The sequence below is a fragment of the Phycodurus eques genome, chromosome 21 (assembly GCF_024500275.1).
Source record: "Phycodurus eques isolate BA_2022a chromosome 21, UOR_Pequ_1.1, whole genome shotgun sequence".
Classification (NCBI taxonomy): domain Eukaryota; kingdom Metazoa; phylum Chordata; class Actinopteri; order Syngnathiformes; family Syngnathidae; genus Phycodurus; species Phycodurus eques.
Window position 1 is genome coordinate 7,071,837 of NC_084545.1, and position 14,743 is coordinate 7,086,579.

The 14,743-nt window shown below is 40.4% G+C and overlaps 1 protein-coding gene and 1 long non-coding RNA gene across 2 annotated transcripts in view; one reads left to right on the forward strand and one right to left on the reverse strand.

Annotated features, from left to right (window-relative positions):
- plcd1a (phospholipase C, delta 1a) overlaps nt 1-14,743 on the forward strand; it is an 18,030-nt gene continuing 3,287 nt past the window's right edge. Inside the window, exons 1-10 of the mRNA XM_061666558.1 lie at nt 1-409; nt 5,137-5,295; nt 8,465-8,693; nt 8,772-8,901; nt 9,628-9,856; nt 9,933-10,134; nt 10,480-10,624; nt 11,283-11,435; nt 12,300-12,449; nt 13,712-13,868. Of these exons, the coding sequence (XP_061522542.1) occupies nt 379-409; nt 5,137-5,295; nt 8,465-8,693; nt 8,772-8,901; nt 9,628-9,856; nt 9,933-10,134; nt 10,480-10,624; nt 11,283-11,435; nt 12,300-12,449; nt 13,712-13,868 (1,585 nt within the window). The 5' untranslated portion in view covers nt 1-378. The remainder of the gene's footprint in view (nt 410-5,136; nt 5,296-8,464; nt 8,694-8,771; nt 8,902-9,627; nt 9,857-9,932; nt 10,135-10,479; nt 10,625-11,282; nt 11,436-12,299; nt 12,450-13,711; nt 13,869-14,743) is intronic.
- On the reverse strand, nt 3,125-5,551 carry LOC133396566 (uncharacterized). Its single transcript, XR_009767386.1, has 2 exons — nt 4,591-5,551; nt 3,125-3,583 (listed from the first exon to the last, which is right to left on the reverse strand). It is a non-coding gene; the product is annotated as an uncharacterized LOC133396566 (long non-coding RNA).

Here is a 14,743-nt window from a genome sequence, read left to right on the forward strand (position 1 = left end):
CATATCACAGAACCCTGGTAGTGCACATGTAACACCTACTGTACTGGATGTGCTAAGGTATTTAACTATGATAGAATGGGTTGAATTCCTGGGAGCTCTGCTTCCCGCATGCCTGAAAGTACTTGTTAGACCGGCACGGCAGTAGAGGGTGTGGACTGAATCCGACTCATATAGATTGGACGGGACTGTTGTTAGCTACGCACTGCACCTCAGAGAGTGGAGAGAGAGAGAGAGAGAGAGAGAGAGAGGATAGGAGGGGGAAAGTGAACTCCCTGCAGGATAACACATACACACACAAGTATTACGATCGGGATTAGGGAGGACGTGGACGGAGTTGTGGACTTTCGGCCGCCGGCGCACAATCAGAACCAGGGTGTAATGGAGGCCAACGGCACTGCCAGGAGACACAGTGAGTTGCATTGGGTGACGCACACATTTACAGCCCAATTCCACTTCTGATCCAACATTTCACATCCGCTTACCGGAGAGCGGGGTGAACAATTTGTGGCTCGCGGGTCAACATATTGTAAATCTTGGGCCATGGTTTTGGGGGATTGTTATGGCAGTATATCACGTTTGAGTAAATTTGGGTCCCAGGGAGGGATTGAAGTACCAGACAAGCACTTCCTCCATTGAATGTAACTTTTCTTCTTACCCGCCCATTGTGCAGGATTAAAGACCCTGTAAAGTGAATTCAGATTATTATTATTATTATATATATATATTTTTAAATCTTTAAATACCTTATACATGTTGGAAAACACTTACTGAAAAGAAAGACTGAGAACTATGGAGTACTCAATTGTAAAATATAGTGTTTGACTATTTTTCACCGTTTCAGTGTTCCTGATTTTTTTTAGCGTGGCTTAAACACACCGGTCGCCGCTGCCCCGCTACTATATATAAGAACTTGAGCACCTTCGGCACTATCCGGCGCTTTACTTTACAGGGACTGACGATATTGTTGCACATTTTTATATTCACTACCCTTCTGGGGGCGCACAAGAATAAAAGTGGAATCTGCTGATGTGCTTTCAAAATTGGGTAAGAGTTTGCTCAAAAGCCATGCAAAAAAACAACCGTGGCCTGAGTTGAATCATAGATATTGTTGTGCTCTGATCCTGGGATTCACAAACTGTGGAGCATCCCCAGGGTCAAGCGAGATAAAAAGGCTAAAGGCCCTCTGGTATAATCATGACACAATAAAATGATTATATTTTCACAAAATAAAAAGGATACACATAAACATTTCCTCAATAGAATTTGATGTTTATTGTTGACTATGATTATTAGTACTCCTCCAAAGGTGTGCGATATTTAAATATCCACTGGTCTGGCATAATAATTACACATTTACATTATTTTTACTCATGATTTTGTTTCCACACAAGAAAAAGGTTAAATATAGGCATTTCCTCTTTAAAATGTTACTTTTATTATTAGCGCCCTCCTGGGTGTGTGCAAGATTGAAATTGTAGTGGAGGTCAGGTATAGTAATTAGACAGTTACATATTTTTTCCCACCCCAGATATATATATATATATGTATATATATATTCCACAACATTTTAAAAAATGCTTACTATAAGCATTTACTCTTTAAAATTGTACTATTAGTAGTAGTAGTAGTAGTAGTAGTAGTAATGTAATAATCATAATAATAATGTATTATTATAAACAATTGTCATTTTTATTCGTGAATTATCATGGCGGGCAGGTAAATTGGGGCCTTCAAAAATATAGAAATACGTTTACTCAATATAGAATCGTTAAAAAGCAAAAATATATATTCACAGTGTCATCGCTGTACGAATTCTACTTTGTAATTGAGCCAATTTGAATGGTCATTGCGTATTATGATATTACGTATATTGACAGTTATTGTATTTCAGTAGTATCGTGTTCGTCCATTTTTCGACCTTGTCAGTCGACCGTTCGTCATCGCAAGTGACGCATATGCTCTTAGGTCACGTGACGCCTTTGTTTATGCTCTTGCACGGAGTTGACATAAGACCGCTGCAATCTTGCCGGCGCGTGTGTACATAAACACACGGATTCCAAAGATGGACTCAGATTATGAGACGTTCTCTTTCCTTTTTCGCGTAATTTGGTGCCTCAAACTCGCGGCAATAAGACGAGAACTCGGACCCGCCCAGTGACGGAGCGCCTACGTGCCCCTCTTTTACGTGATCTTTGCTCCTTTTCTTGCGGTCCGAGCACCGACTTTATTTTTTATTATTATTAATTTTAAAATCTCCTTAATATTTATTGTGCAATGTCGTGCTGGAAAAAAAGGCCGACAAGGAGTCCGTCGGAGGAACTGGCTCACCAGGAGCACGTGAAGAAAGTGGCCCAAGAAAACGGGAAACGTATCGGTGAGTGACCACCACCCACCTCCGGACCACCACCTCACCATTCACCCAGGAGATCTGCAACTATGTTTGCAATGCATGACTAAAAGTAACGCAATCAAGTGTAAGGCCGAAGAAGTGGCTGTTTTTAGTTTTGACCAAGGTTTCTTCAAGGCGTTCACCACATTACCTGCAGCAATGCATTCTTTCTTTGAGTTTACAGAAAGACCTCAAAAGAGTCAACACTGTCTTTAAGGTTACTTACAAAGCCGCACACTACTGTATGTTATTGCTTAGTACAATTTGGCTGTAGCCACCCGAAAACCTTTTTGACTTTGCATTCATTTCAAAACATGGGAAATGATGTGAAAGTCAATTAATCTGGGCTGGAACTGTCGCCATCATCGGCTCTCCAGAAATGTTTTTCATTAACATGTCAGCATTATTAACCATTATTTCAGTACAAAGAAGTACTACTCACCCTTCAATGACAATGTGATCTATATGGTGTTTCATTTTTCTACAATTGCCCATTTCAAAAGAGAAACAAGAACATTTCAGTTTTCCACGAAAAAACACGGCATATATTTTGTCTCTTATCCTATTGAATTCTGACATTTTAGCCAGATCATGCCAGCGGGAGTGACTCTAGTGATACTTACAAATTACAATGGCTCGTCGCAGTGTTCTGCTTTGGTACAACTTGAAACTACAAACTAAACCAAACTAAGAAGTTGACCTCCACCATTTCAAAACATAGGAAAGAGTGCGTAATTCAATTCATCCCTGGGTGGATTTTAATTAACATTTTAGCATTATTAACAGTCATGCGCGGTCCAAGACATGTTAACAGCATTGTAATAAAAGTCCAATAAAGTAAAAATACTCCCCCTTTGACACCCTTTCATGGTGGCATCACCCTTGACGTTTACAGTGTTTATGACATTTTGTAGCTACACATTGGGAGTCCACATCCCAAAAACATGCACGTTAGGTTAATTGAGGTCTGTAAAATGTCCATAGTTGTACATAAGAGGGGGAATTGTTGTTTGTCTATACGTTTCCCGCAGTGCAGCATCCTCCCACATTCCAAGAACATGCATGTTCGGGGGTCATCGAAGACTCTACATGTGTCCGTCGGTATGAATGCGTTTTGTGCCTTGCAATTCACTGGCAAGCGGTGTGCACGGTCGACAAAACTCAGCTGGGATGGGCTCCGGCTCACCTGCGACCCTAATGAGGACAAGCTCTGTGAAAAGATGGACGGACACTAGAAAAGATAGAAACAGTTAACCAGAGAGTCCAATCATGTTTATATTAGTGACGACTGCAACTTTAAGGGCTGTAATGCATCCCTACATGTGACTGAACAGACTGTGTAGTCTAATCACATTTTCCGAGTTTCTCTGGAAAGGCTACCTCAGCTGAAAAAAAAAAAAAAAAAAAGTCTCAGGGTTTGTTATTGAAAGCTTCAAAGTGGAATAAAAAAAAAATCCAAAATAGAGTGTCGTAACTAGGGGTTCATAAGGCTTTGTCAGATTGAAAGTGCGTGATTCCTCATTCAGTGTCTTTCTGAAAAGAAAAAAAACCCAACTCATATGATTCTTATAATATATTAGTCACACATTAGTACAAGGGCATGCAACATTCTCAAATGTAGTGAACTCGGCAACAAGGTCTCACATATCTGCTTGATTTCCTCCAATGTGCACGGTGCAGCTGTGTGTCGAGCCCCCCTCTCCACAAACTGAACAAATCTCTGACGTCTCAAAGCTCTCGCGAGTCGGAGGCACAGTCAAAATAGGTGGGGGAGAATATGCCAGCAATGTTCCTATTCTGCCTACGACCCTGATTTGTTTTTCTTCGGGAAAAGCCTTGTAGCACTGGGTGCTCTCGATGAGACGGTGCTTGCATTTTCTAACAAAAAAATATTATTTTTTAAATGCATGGCTCATTTTAAACTCATTTCACTCTGAGGCTGGATTCACACTGTGTACAGTGTAGTCCAGTCCAGTTTTGATTGAATGTACAGTTAAGTTCGAGTGATGTAAATACAAGCAAAGTAAATAATAATGCAGAAATAATAAAAACGTTACATAGTGTTTCGTTGGCCTGGGCTGACTCTTCCCTCGTTGTTTAAATGATGATTATTTTGTATTTACGCTTGCCTGAAACATATCTAAATTGTGCCACATGAAAGCATATATAATATATATATATATATAATTTTGTCACTTTACCCTTGCAGTATAAATACAGCCATGTCGTCTTGTTGACCTCATGACGGTTGTCAGTAAGTCTGGACTCATTTTCAGCAGACTCCTCGCACGCCTTTTCGTAAGCGCCGAGATCAGCCCTTTGATCGTAAGCCACTGCTCATCTCTAATTCCATATTAAAAGATCATACATAGTGCTGAATGCAGAACTACATTGAAGCCATGTGACTGTGATGGTGTGTTTTTTTTTTTTTAATCCAAGAAATGATTCACTTCTGCATAATACTGTAGTATGACCAGGTTACAATGACAGTAATTAGACACACAGCCGGGAAGGATTCAAATTGTGGTAAATGCATTTACATGTGTTAAAAAAATAAAATAAATCAGAAAAGTGGAACACAATCCGTTCTGCGACATCGATTGACTTCCAAGTTGTTCAAATTAATAAAACATCAAAACAACATGAGAAAAAAATGCCAAGTGAAGTGAACCAATGTATAATGCTAACGAGATCTGGCATATTCTATATTAGTTCTAATATCGACATTTTCTCCCCTTTACCCCCAGGTTTGGACGGCGACCCGGATCTGCAGTTCCTGCTGGCCGGCGGCACGCTGACCAAGGTTCGGTCCCGGTCCTGGCAGAAGACTCGCTTCTACCGGCTGCAGGAGGACTGCAAGACCGTGTGGCACGAGTCCAACAAGATTTTCAAGCGCAAGCAGACATGTGAGTGCTGCAATCCTCCTTCCACAACTTGATAGTGGGGTTCTAGAACACATGGATGCACCACAACCATGTCACTTGCTCTAACTTTGCAAAGGAAAGCATGTCGTGTGTTTGTTTGAATGTGGTTCTCTCTCTCTCTCTCTCACATGGCGCAGGGGAAATATTTCACCGCTGACTTTCCCTTGCATATTTCCCCACCTCCAGATGCAGATTTTTCCATCCAAATTCCCAAGCATTGCACAAACGCTCCTCTTCAAGCTTCCAAAGTGTGCGCGCAGTCAGCTGAGAACAGAGTACACCGCCCGGCTTTTTGGGTGGGTTTCATAACCCCCCCACCCCCACCCTCCCTCCACTTTCAAGCTTGACCTTTCGTGTTGCCTCCGCATGGACTCTATACAGAACAAAGACTTTTATTAGACCACATGCGTCAAACTCAATCTGCGTCACATTGTTTTTGTGGCCCACCAAGGCAAATCATGTCTACTTCATGTGTTGCAAAAATGATTTCAGAAAATGTCGAGGAAAATTGTAACTATTCTTCACTTTTTAGTATTTATAAGTATTTATTTATTTTTTTTAAAAATCAAATCACTTCCCAACATAAATTGAATACAGTGTACCTGCACTATTCATGGGTGATAGGGACCGAGCGGCTCCATTAATAGTAAAAAAAACAAACAAAAAAAACACTTGCGAGTAATTGATGCCCCCTTAAATGGTTTATAATTGCCGATGCTTGCCACAAGATGGCGGCAACAGGCTAAAGGAAGCTCCTCAACTCACTTCAACATAGTTCATTGGTATCAAGATGCCACAAGATAGCAGCGAAGCATGACACAATAGCGCCGCGACTGACTTTGACATAGTTCCTTGGCACCAAGATGCCATGAGATGGCGCTTAGTCGACGCTTAAGATTTAAGACTAAGATTGTAAGCATGTTAATTTTTGCTGTTTTTGTCACACAAACGGCTAGCTAGGTGACATAATGCATGTTGTTCCGTACACTAAGCAGTTTCACAATAGTGTCGTGAGAGCGAGCTGAGGCTTCACGCAGATGGAACAAAATGTCTTATCGTTGCTAATGTCATCTCTTGTTGTCTGCATTTGAGTGGTTCAAATGAGGGCAGCACACTGGGCGGGTAATCAAATCTTCCCCTGGAATGTGCTGGAAATGTCATGCTCCGCTCGACCACAAGTCGACGTCTCGAGGGGCTGCTTTATAAGCTCAACCGTCGGGGCGTAATTGTTTACCGAATACACATTGGTGGAAGTTAACTGCTGCTATTATGTAACCCGACTTGGAATATCTACAATAAGAAAGATGTTTGTTGGATGGTGTTTACATGGCAACAGACCAAGTAAGACACTTTAAAGTAGGGGTGGGCAAAATTTTGTGGGCCAAAAGGGCCACATTGTGTTTTGAAAATGAACAGATGGGCCAGGTCAGCCGTAGTTTAGGTAAAGTGAATAGTTCAAATGTGTGTCTAGTAAAATTGTTTCTATGAGATAATAATTCTTATTTTTTAAAATGTTCATTTTTCATCATCATCATTAAACAACTAATTTAATAAAAAAGAACTTGTCAAAATTGTTTATTTTACTGATGTTATCTAATTATTTACAATCAACCAATGAAACTATTTAATAAAATAAATTTTACAAACATTAACATGAATAAAAAAATAAATAATTAAAAATAAATAAATACATAAATAGGCGGCACGGTGGCCGACTGGTTAGAGCGTCAGCTTCACAGTTCTGAGGACCCGGGTTCAATCCCCGGCCCCGCCTGTGTGGAGTTTGCATGTTCTCCCCGTGCCTGCGTGGGTTTTCTCCGGGCACTCCGGTTTCCTCCCACATCCCAAAAACATGCATGAATTGGAGACTCTAAATTGCCCATAGGTGTGACTGTGACTGTGAGTGCGAATGGTTGTTTGTTTCTATGTGCCCTGCGATTGGCTGGCAACCAGTTCAGGGTGTACCCCACCTCCTGCCCGATGACAGCTGGGATGGGCTCCAGCACGCCCACGACCCTAGTGAGGAGAAGCGGCTCAGAAAATGGATGGATGGATGGATGAAATACATAAATAATTTTTTTCGGGAAAATGGCTAAACTAATGCAACGATAGTTTATTTTACTAATAAAATAATTGATTGTCATTTGTATTATTCAGTAGAAAAGTAATTATAATCAATTGACCAATTATTGAATTAAAAAAATAATTTTTTAAAAGTCACATGTGGAATAGCTTGTTTTATTAATTGTTTTTATCATTTACAATAAATCTATTCACCAATTTTGTAATGACATGAATGAATACAAAAATGAATAAAAACTAACCAATTTTATGAAAAGAAATTATGTAACATGTATCACCGTGCCGCCAAACAACAACATGGAATTTAAATTTTTTTTTTTTTTTTTAAATCGGTGCCTTTTGACTAGAAGGCCAAAGTAGTAAGAGCAGACACAAACTGCTTCCTGTCGATATACTAGACAGCCAATTCCTGGCACTCGCGGAAGCTTTGTCCGGTTTGAGGAAGGAAGTTAAATCCATGGTTCAGTCAGACATAATGCGTATTTTTGTTTCTAGCCTCGGCAGCTTGTCATGCACCATCTTGAATAAAAGAAGTTTCTGTAATGATTCCAGTGACATTAATCTTCACCGTCTGCAGTTGGTTATGTGTAGTTAGCTGTTTTGAAAGTGTTTCCATAGTTTGCTTTTTTTTTTTCACTTTGTCATATTCATCGTCCATAGTTAGACATAGTATAGTGGTGATAGCATAGTGCTCACCGGTTTTCGTTTTTTTACAGTTTTTGGCCGGAAGTAGCATATCATGCAGTGTGTTGAATAAAAAAGTATTTTTCCCTCTTCCAGCCTGAGGACAGTCTGGTCTCATAGGACACTGGAAACTACTTCTTTGCAAATTTTAGGGTAAAAGCTGATCCAGTTGTAAAAATTGTGTGGGGGCAACTCTGAATACTTCCGACTCCGAGTCAATCAGGTAGCAAGCTTAGTCGGGGTTATGTTTTATCGACTTCTGGTTGGGTGACCGAGACTCTTGATTGTGTTTGGATGGATCGATGTGTGTGGTGTGCCTTGACCGTCATCTTTAAGCACACCACCAAAGAATCCTTTCCACAAACTCCTGCCTTTCTTCATGCAGTCTCCGTCGACGACATCGACTCGGTGCGTAACGGCCGCCAGTCTGAGGGCTTCAACAAACACACGGAACCGAGTGAAGAAGAGCGCTGCTTCTCCATCGTCTTCAAGGGCCGCAAGAAGGTCTTGGACCTGATGGCTGGCAATCAGGAGGAGGCCAATCAGTGGGTCAAAAGCTTTGAGAAAGTCATGACCAACATGCGCAACCTCAGCCGGCAACAGAAGAGCGAACAGTATCCTTGGCAAAAATGTCCTCAAATGTTAAGTTAGAGAGTTCAATTGCAAATCAAATCCTTGCATCCGATTGCCAGCTGGATCATCGACTGCATGCGCAAAGCGGACAAGAACAACGACAACAAAATGAACCTGAAGGAGTTGAAGCGCTTCCTGCGACACATCAACATCGAGGTGGACGACACGTACGCCGAAGAACTTTTTAAGGTGGGTACAGTGGCAAGCCTTCCGTTTGGTACCTGAGTCTCTTCTTTGGGGACTTATACGACTACCACCACTATCACATCGCAATTATAGAAACCATAAATGCTATACAAAAACGCAATATAGTTACACACAACTGTGCCACGTACGTCATCTGGAGAGGTTCAGAATCCATATTTATCTAATAATGTGACAAAAACAATACATACAGAGCTATTATTATTAAATGTATTCATGTGTGCAAATAGTTGTAGATGTGTTTTGCTCGACGAACCTGGCATAATTACTTGTCACCAAAAATGGCACAAGATGGTGCTAAAGCACTACTTTTAAATTAAGCAGGGCTTTGGACCTTTGGCTTTTAGTTTTTCAGCGAATAACGGCGGACAAGTCAAACAAAATATCCGCGAAGAGGTGAATTTGTGAGTAGCCAATCACAAATGTCAGGGAACACTGTAACAGGTTTTGTTCTGACTGATCAATCAGAGAAGGGAAAATGCTGCTGTTACTGTGGGCTAGTTAGCTGGCCCTGTGAGGCAAATTTGATATGTGATGGTTAAAGAAGTCTCATTGCTAATATAATTTAAGTCACTTTGACCTACAAACTGTTGGGAATAAACTAATACAATTTCATGGAACAAATATTAGTTCGCTTGGATATATTGGTCAGTGCTTTTGTTAGTGTTTCGGCCAGCACAGACCATCTAGCTAATCCACATGGGGTTGTAGAAATGTGACCAGTCCAACTCGGGCTACCTGGAAGACTTGGAGATCAAGACGTTTTACGAGCTTCTGACCCACCGAGAGGAGATAGATGTAATCTACGGGAACTACGCTCAAACGGATGGTCAGCTGAGCGTTCCGGATCTGCTCAACTTCCTGCTGAATGAGCAGAGAGAGGACGCGACCATATCGGACGCTCTGAGACTGATCGAAAAATACGAGATGGATGAAACGGGTTGGTAGACATCAGGAAAATTGAACTGAAACAACACTTACAGTGTTTGTCCTCCTTACCTTCTTTATCCCTTCAGTCAAACAGAATAAACACATGACCAAAGACGGCTTCCAGATGTACCTTCAGCACGAAGACTGCAACATCTTCAACCCTGCCTACAAGAACCTTTGCCAGGACATGACGCAGCCTCTCAGCCATTACTACATTTCCTCCTCGCATAACACGTACCTGACCAAAGACCAGCTCAAAGGACCCAGCAGCACCGAGGCCTACATCAGGTAAAGAAAATAGGGCATATTTTGACTAACTGCAGAGAGTACTAGGCATTTATTTGAAATAAGGCCGGGGGTTATTTATTTACTCAATTGCAAAATACTAGGCTTTCATTTACTCAGTACTTGGTGTTTATCTGATGTAAGGCGAGGGACATTTATTTTCTCAGCACAGGACTGCGTTTATTGACTCAATTGCAGACTACTGGGCATTTATTTGAAGTAGGGCTGCAAGCATTTAGTCAACTCCGCAGTATTTGGCATTTAATTGAAATGCGACCTGGGGCCTTTATTTTCAGCAGAGTAGTAGGCATTGATTTACTCAGGCGTAGAGTTTCGTTTTTTATTCAGAGCTCTGATGAAGAGTTGCCGCTGCGTGGAGCTGGACTGTTGGGACGGCGCCAATGGAGAGCCCGTTATCTACCACGGCTACACACTCACCTCCAAAATCCTCTTCAGGGACGTCATCAAGGCCATTAAAGACTACGCCTTTCGGGTGCCTGCCATCACCGTCACCAGACTTCAGTCTTAACTCATTTAATGCCAGCCTTCCCAGTTCACATGGAGATTTGACTTCTACAGCCGTCAATGGCAGTGAATTAAGGGGGGCGCATGAAATGCATGGGGGGATTATTATTACAGTACTTATTGCTACATATTTTTGATAATCCTATACTCTACTCATGCAGCACTAACACACGTAATCATCATGTCAACCCTAACCAACAGCAAACACAGTATGATCAGCTATAACCAACTAAACACATAATTTAAAGAAAGAAATTATTGAAGCAATGTCATCAATGTCCACAAAACACCAGTAGCCGGCATATTACAACTGTATATGTAACACCCTAAACATCTCTCAAACTGAAAAAGCACCACAACGAGTGCAGTTTGTGGTCAACACATGCACACACACACACACACACACACACACACAAGCGTACTCAAACGGCAGTGTTGGCAGCGTAGAGTATTTGGCCTTTTTTGTAAGTAACACCAGGAGCATTTACTGACTGACAATCCAGCCATGAAATAAATATTGTTTTGAATAGTTTTAAATAAGTGTTATCTTACCTTGCTGGGAAATTGTAGCATTCCAGGTTTTTTTTTTTTTTTTTTGCTAACATGGCATCCACTCCTTCACCCAGACATCGGACTACCCGGTCATCCTGTCCTTGGAGAACCACTGCAGCGTGGACCAGCAGAAGCTCATGGCCCACTACATAATCTCAATCCTGGGGGACGCTTTGGTCACGAAGCCCCTTGGGAACGTTGTACCCACCACCTTTCCCTCACCAGAGGTTAGTGTGTGTGGCCTTTTTCCTACTTGAGACACTCTATTACAACATTTAGAGGCTGCAAACAGATATCAGCCAGTTTACAAAAGCACTGTCATTGTTGACAAATTTACGACTTTTCCGATCCCTCTCGCGATTATTTATCAAGAAAGCGTCTAGCGGGTTAAATTTAGCTAAAACCTGCCTCACACTGGTGCCATCTGCTGAATAAAAAGTAATTAGAGAGATTTTTCAGTGAGTTTTCTGCCTCACGAGGCCTTGAGACGAATATCTAAAATGTATATTATATTATATTATATATAATATTTTTTGCCTCATAAAGCGAAATCTCACCGTGCGCGCTACTTGAGCTTGGTGCTAAGGGCAGAGAGTCAGGTGGCCAATCAAAACCCATCTTCTGGTCACATGATTTTAACTATGATCCAACAGCTTCCAATTTCAAAGGCAGGAATAAACGCCAGTAGGCATTCCAAGACATGGTAAAAATGAATGAATAATATGAGGAGTAACATCATTTAGTCTTCAGGCTCATTCATGAAATCGGACAAGGCAACGTATGCCTATATATCGACCAATTTATCCTCTAATATGTAGACACTGACGACTTTGCTGCGAGTTGCCATCTTGAAATCATGTGAAATATTTGAATATTAGGTGAAAAAAATCACAAGGAAAACTTAATATGAAAAAAAAAAAGTATTTTGATTATAATTTTTTTTTATTTCATGAGGAAAAAAATGAGAAAATGAGTCAGAATTTTAACCAATTGGTTATTACATTTAGCGTGCCTCAAAGTAAAGCTTTGAACCCCAATTTGAGAACCACTGTTTTAGAGGATAGTTTCCCAAAGTCTTTTGCGTTCTGCAGGAGCTGAAAGGCAAGTTTCTGGTCAAGGGAAAGCGCCTGAACAAACTGGACGCCGCATTTAACAACAACAACAACACAATCTCAGAGGGCACGGTGTCCGAGGAGGACGAGGCAGCGGAGCAAGAAAATGGACAAAAACCTCCCCAAAAGGTGTGTGAAGTCATCATAAGCCATTAAAAGAAAATGTGAGACCATTACTGGCAGTGTTGCCACAGTTACCTTGAAAAAGTAACTTAGTTACTTTACTGATTACTTGATTTCGAAAGTAATTAAATTTGAAAAAAGTAACTTTTTAGTTAATTTCAGCAGCTGTCAAGTGGCAGGAATATCACTTATCCATAGTACAAAAACAAAGCATTAGCTTAACCGTACCCATTAATTGGTAATGTATGCCACACAACAGAATGATGTCATCAACATGAAAAAAATTACTTAAATATGAGAGTAGTTGAAGGCACATTGAATGAGCAACTTAGAGCAGACTTGACATGCCAAATAACCAGCTAAATATAAACAAGCACACCATTCTCAGCACACTTCTTTAAAGACTCTTGACAGACAGACAGACAGACAGACAGGCAGGCAGGCAGGCAGACAGGCAGGCAGACAGACAGACAGACAGACAGATAGACATAGATAGATAGATAGATAGATAGATAGATAGATAGATAGATAGATAGATAGATAGATAGATAGATAGGTAGGTAGGTAGGTAGGTAGGTAGGTAGGTAGGTAGGTAGGTAGGTAGGTAGGTAGGTAGGCTAGAGACACAGATTGTAGCAACCCTGCCGATTGTCCATGAAGGTGCGTGTGTGTGTGCATAGTGTACAACGAACCTTAGTATTGTCATCTTGAGAGAAACTCGGAAGTAGTGATTGTATTTCCAGTTTAAGTATGCCAATCCCTCGTCAAGAGTCGTCAACGTCCATTGTGTTTGCGCCGCTGGCTTCTTGGGCACACGTGAGTTGACTATGTGCGGAAAACGTGCAAAACGTCACGTGACGTCATTGCCCCAATTCAGTTAGACGTACAGGTACATCTCAATAAATTAGAAAAGAGCATTCATTCATTCATTAGCCGTACCGCTTATTCTCACTCGGGTCGCGGGTGTGCTGGAGCCTATCCCAGCTGACTCTGGGCGAGAGGCAGGGTATAGCCTGAACTGGTCGCCAGCCAATCAGAGGGTACATATAAACAAGCAACCAATCGCACCTACGGACAATTTAGAATAAATCAGATCTATAGTCATCTGCAGGCTTCTGTTCCGCAATTTATTTAGGTATGCCATCTCAATAAATTAGAATGAGTTTATTTAATTTAGTGAGACATACCTGTTGTCTATGAGGGGGAAAAAAATGCCATTTCACAAGAAAAACTTCCGAATTTTATTATTATCACCACTTTCTTTTCAGAAATCAAAGCTCACACTGGCCAGGGAGCTGTCAGACGTGGTTGTCTACTGCAAGAGTGTCCACTTCAATGGTTTCGAACATGCCAGGGACAAGCTGGACTTCTACGAGATGTCCTCCTTTAAGGAGAGCAAAGCCTTCAACCTGGCTGAGAACTCAGGTGACCACCAAGAGAAATATTATTCTTTTTTTTTTTTCATTCTTTATTTAAAATGGTTCCCAGGTGTCTTCATAACATCTCTGTGACAGACAGTAAAATCATGGATTGTGTTTTCACTAGTAGAGGCAGCACTTCATCACTAAGACGTCAAATTACATTTATCAATTGATGTACAGATATACACTCATGTCCGCATCTCAGTCAAACATTTGAGTATGTGCTGCTTCAGAAATAATGTTAGTGCAGTTAATCAATGCTAATCTGTGCTAACGCCTGAGTCACTTTTGAAATACTTGAAAAGATTTTATGAGGACAATGTTACAATAGAAGAATATGTCAGAATTATATGAGAGATGGCAGAATCATATGAGGAAATTTGTTGTAGTCAGAGGAAGATGCATTTTATGAGAAAATGTGTGTAACATTAGGGGGAAAATAATTGTGATTCTTTTTTTTTTTTTTTTTTTAAAGGAAAATAAATAATTACAGGACAATTATTATTATTATTATTATTATTATTTAACAGTAGTAGAAAATAATTCTTCTAAAAAAATAAATTGAAAAGGAGTAATTTAACGAGATCATTTTATATTGGGAGAAAAGAGTCAAAATTCGCAGAGGAAAAGAAATAGAGAAATATTGAGTTCACAAGATCATTACGTAAGATCAGGATTTTAGAAAGTTGTAATTTGATGATAAAAATGCATAATATTTTGATCATTTAAAAAAATTAAAATGTAATATAACAAAAAAGTTCATTCTATGACTGAAAAATAAATTAGGTGAATTTATTATTTCTTTTTTTTTTAACGAGAAAACATTTGCGTACAAGCCATTGATATAGGAATTTACCAGTATGTCCCATTTGAACAAAG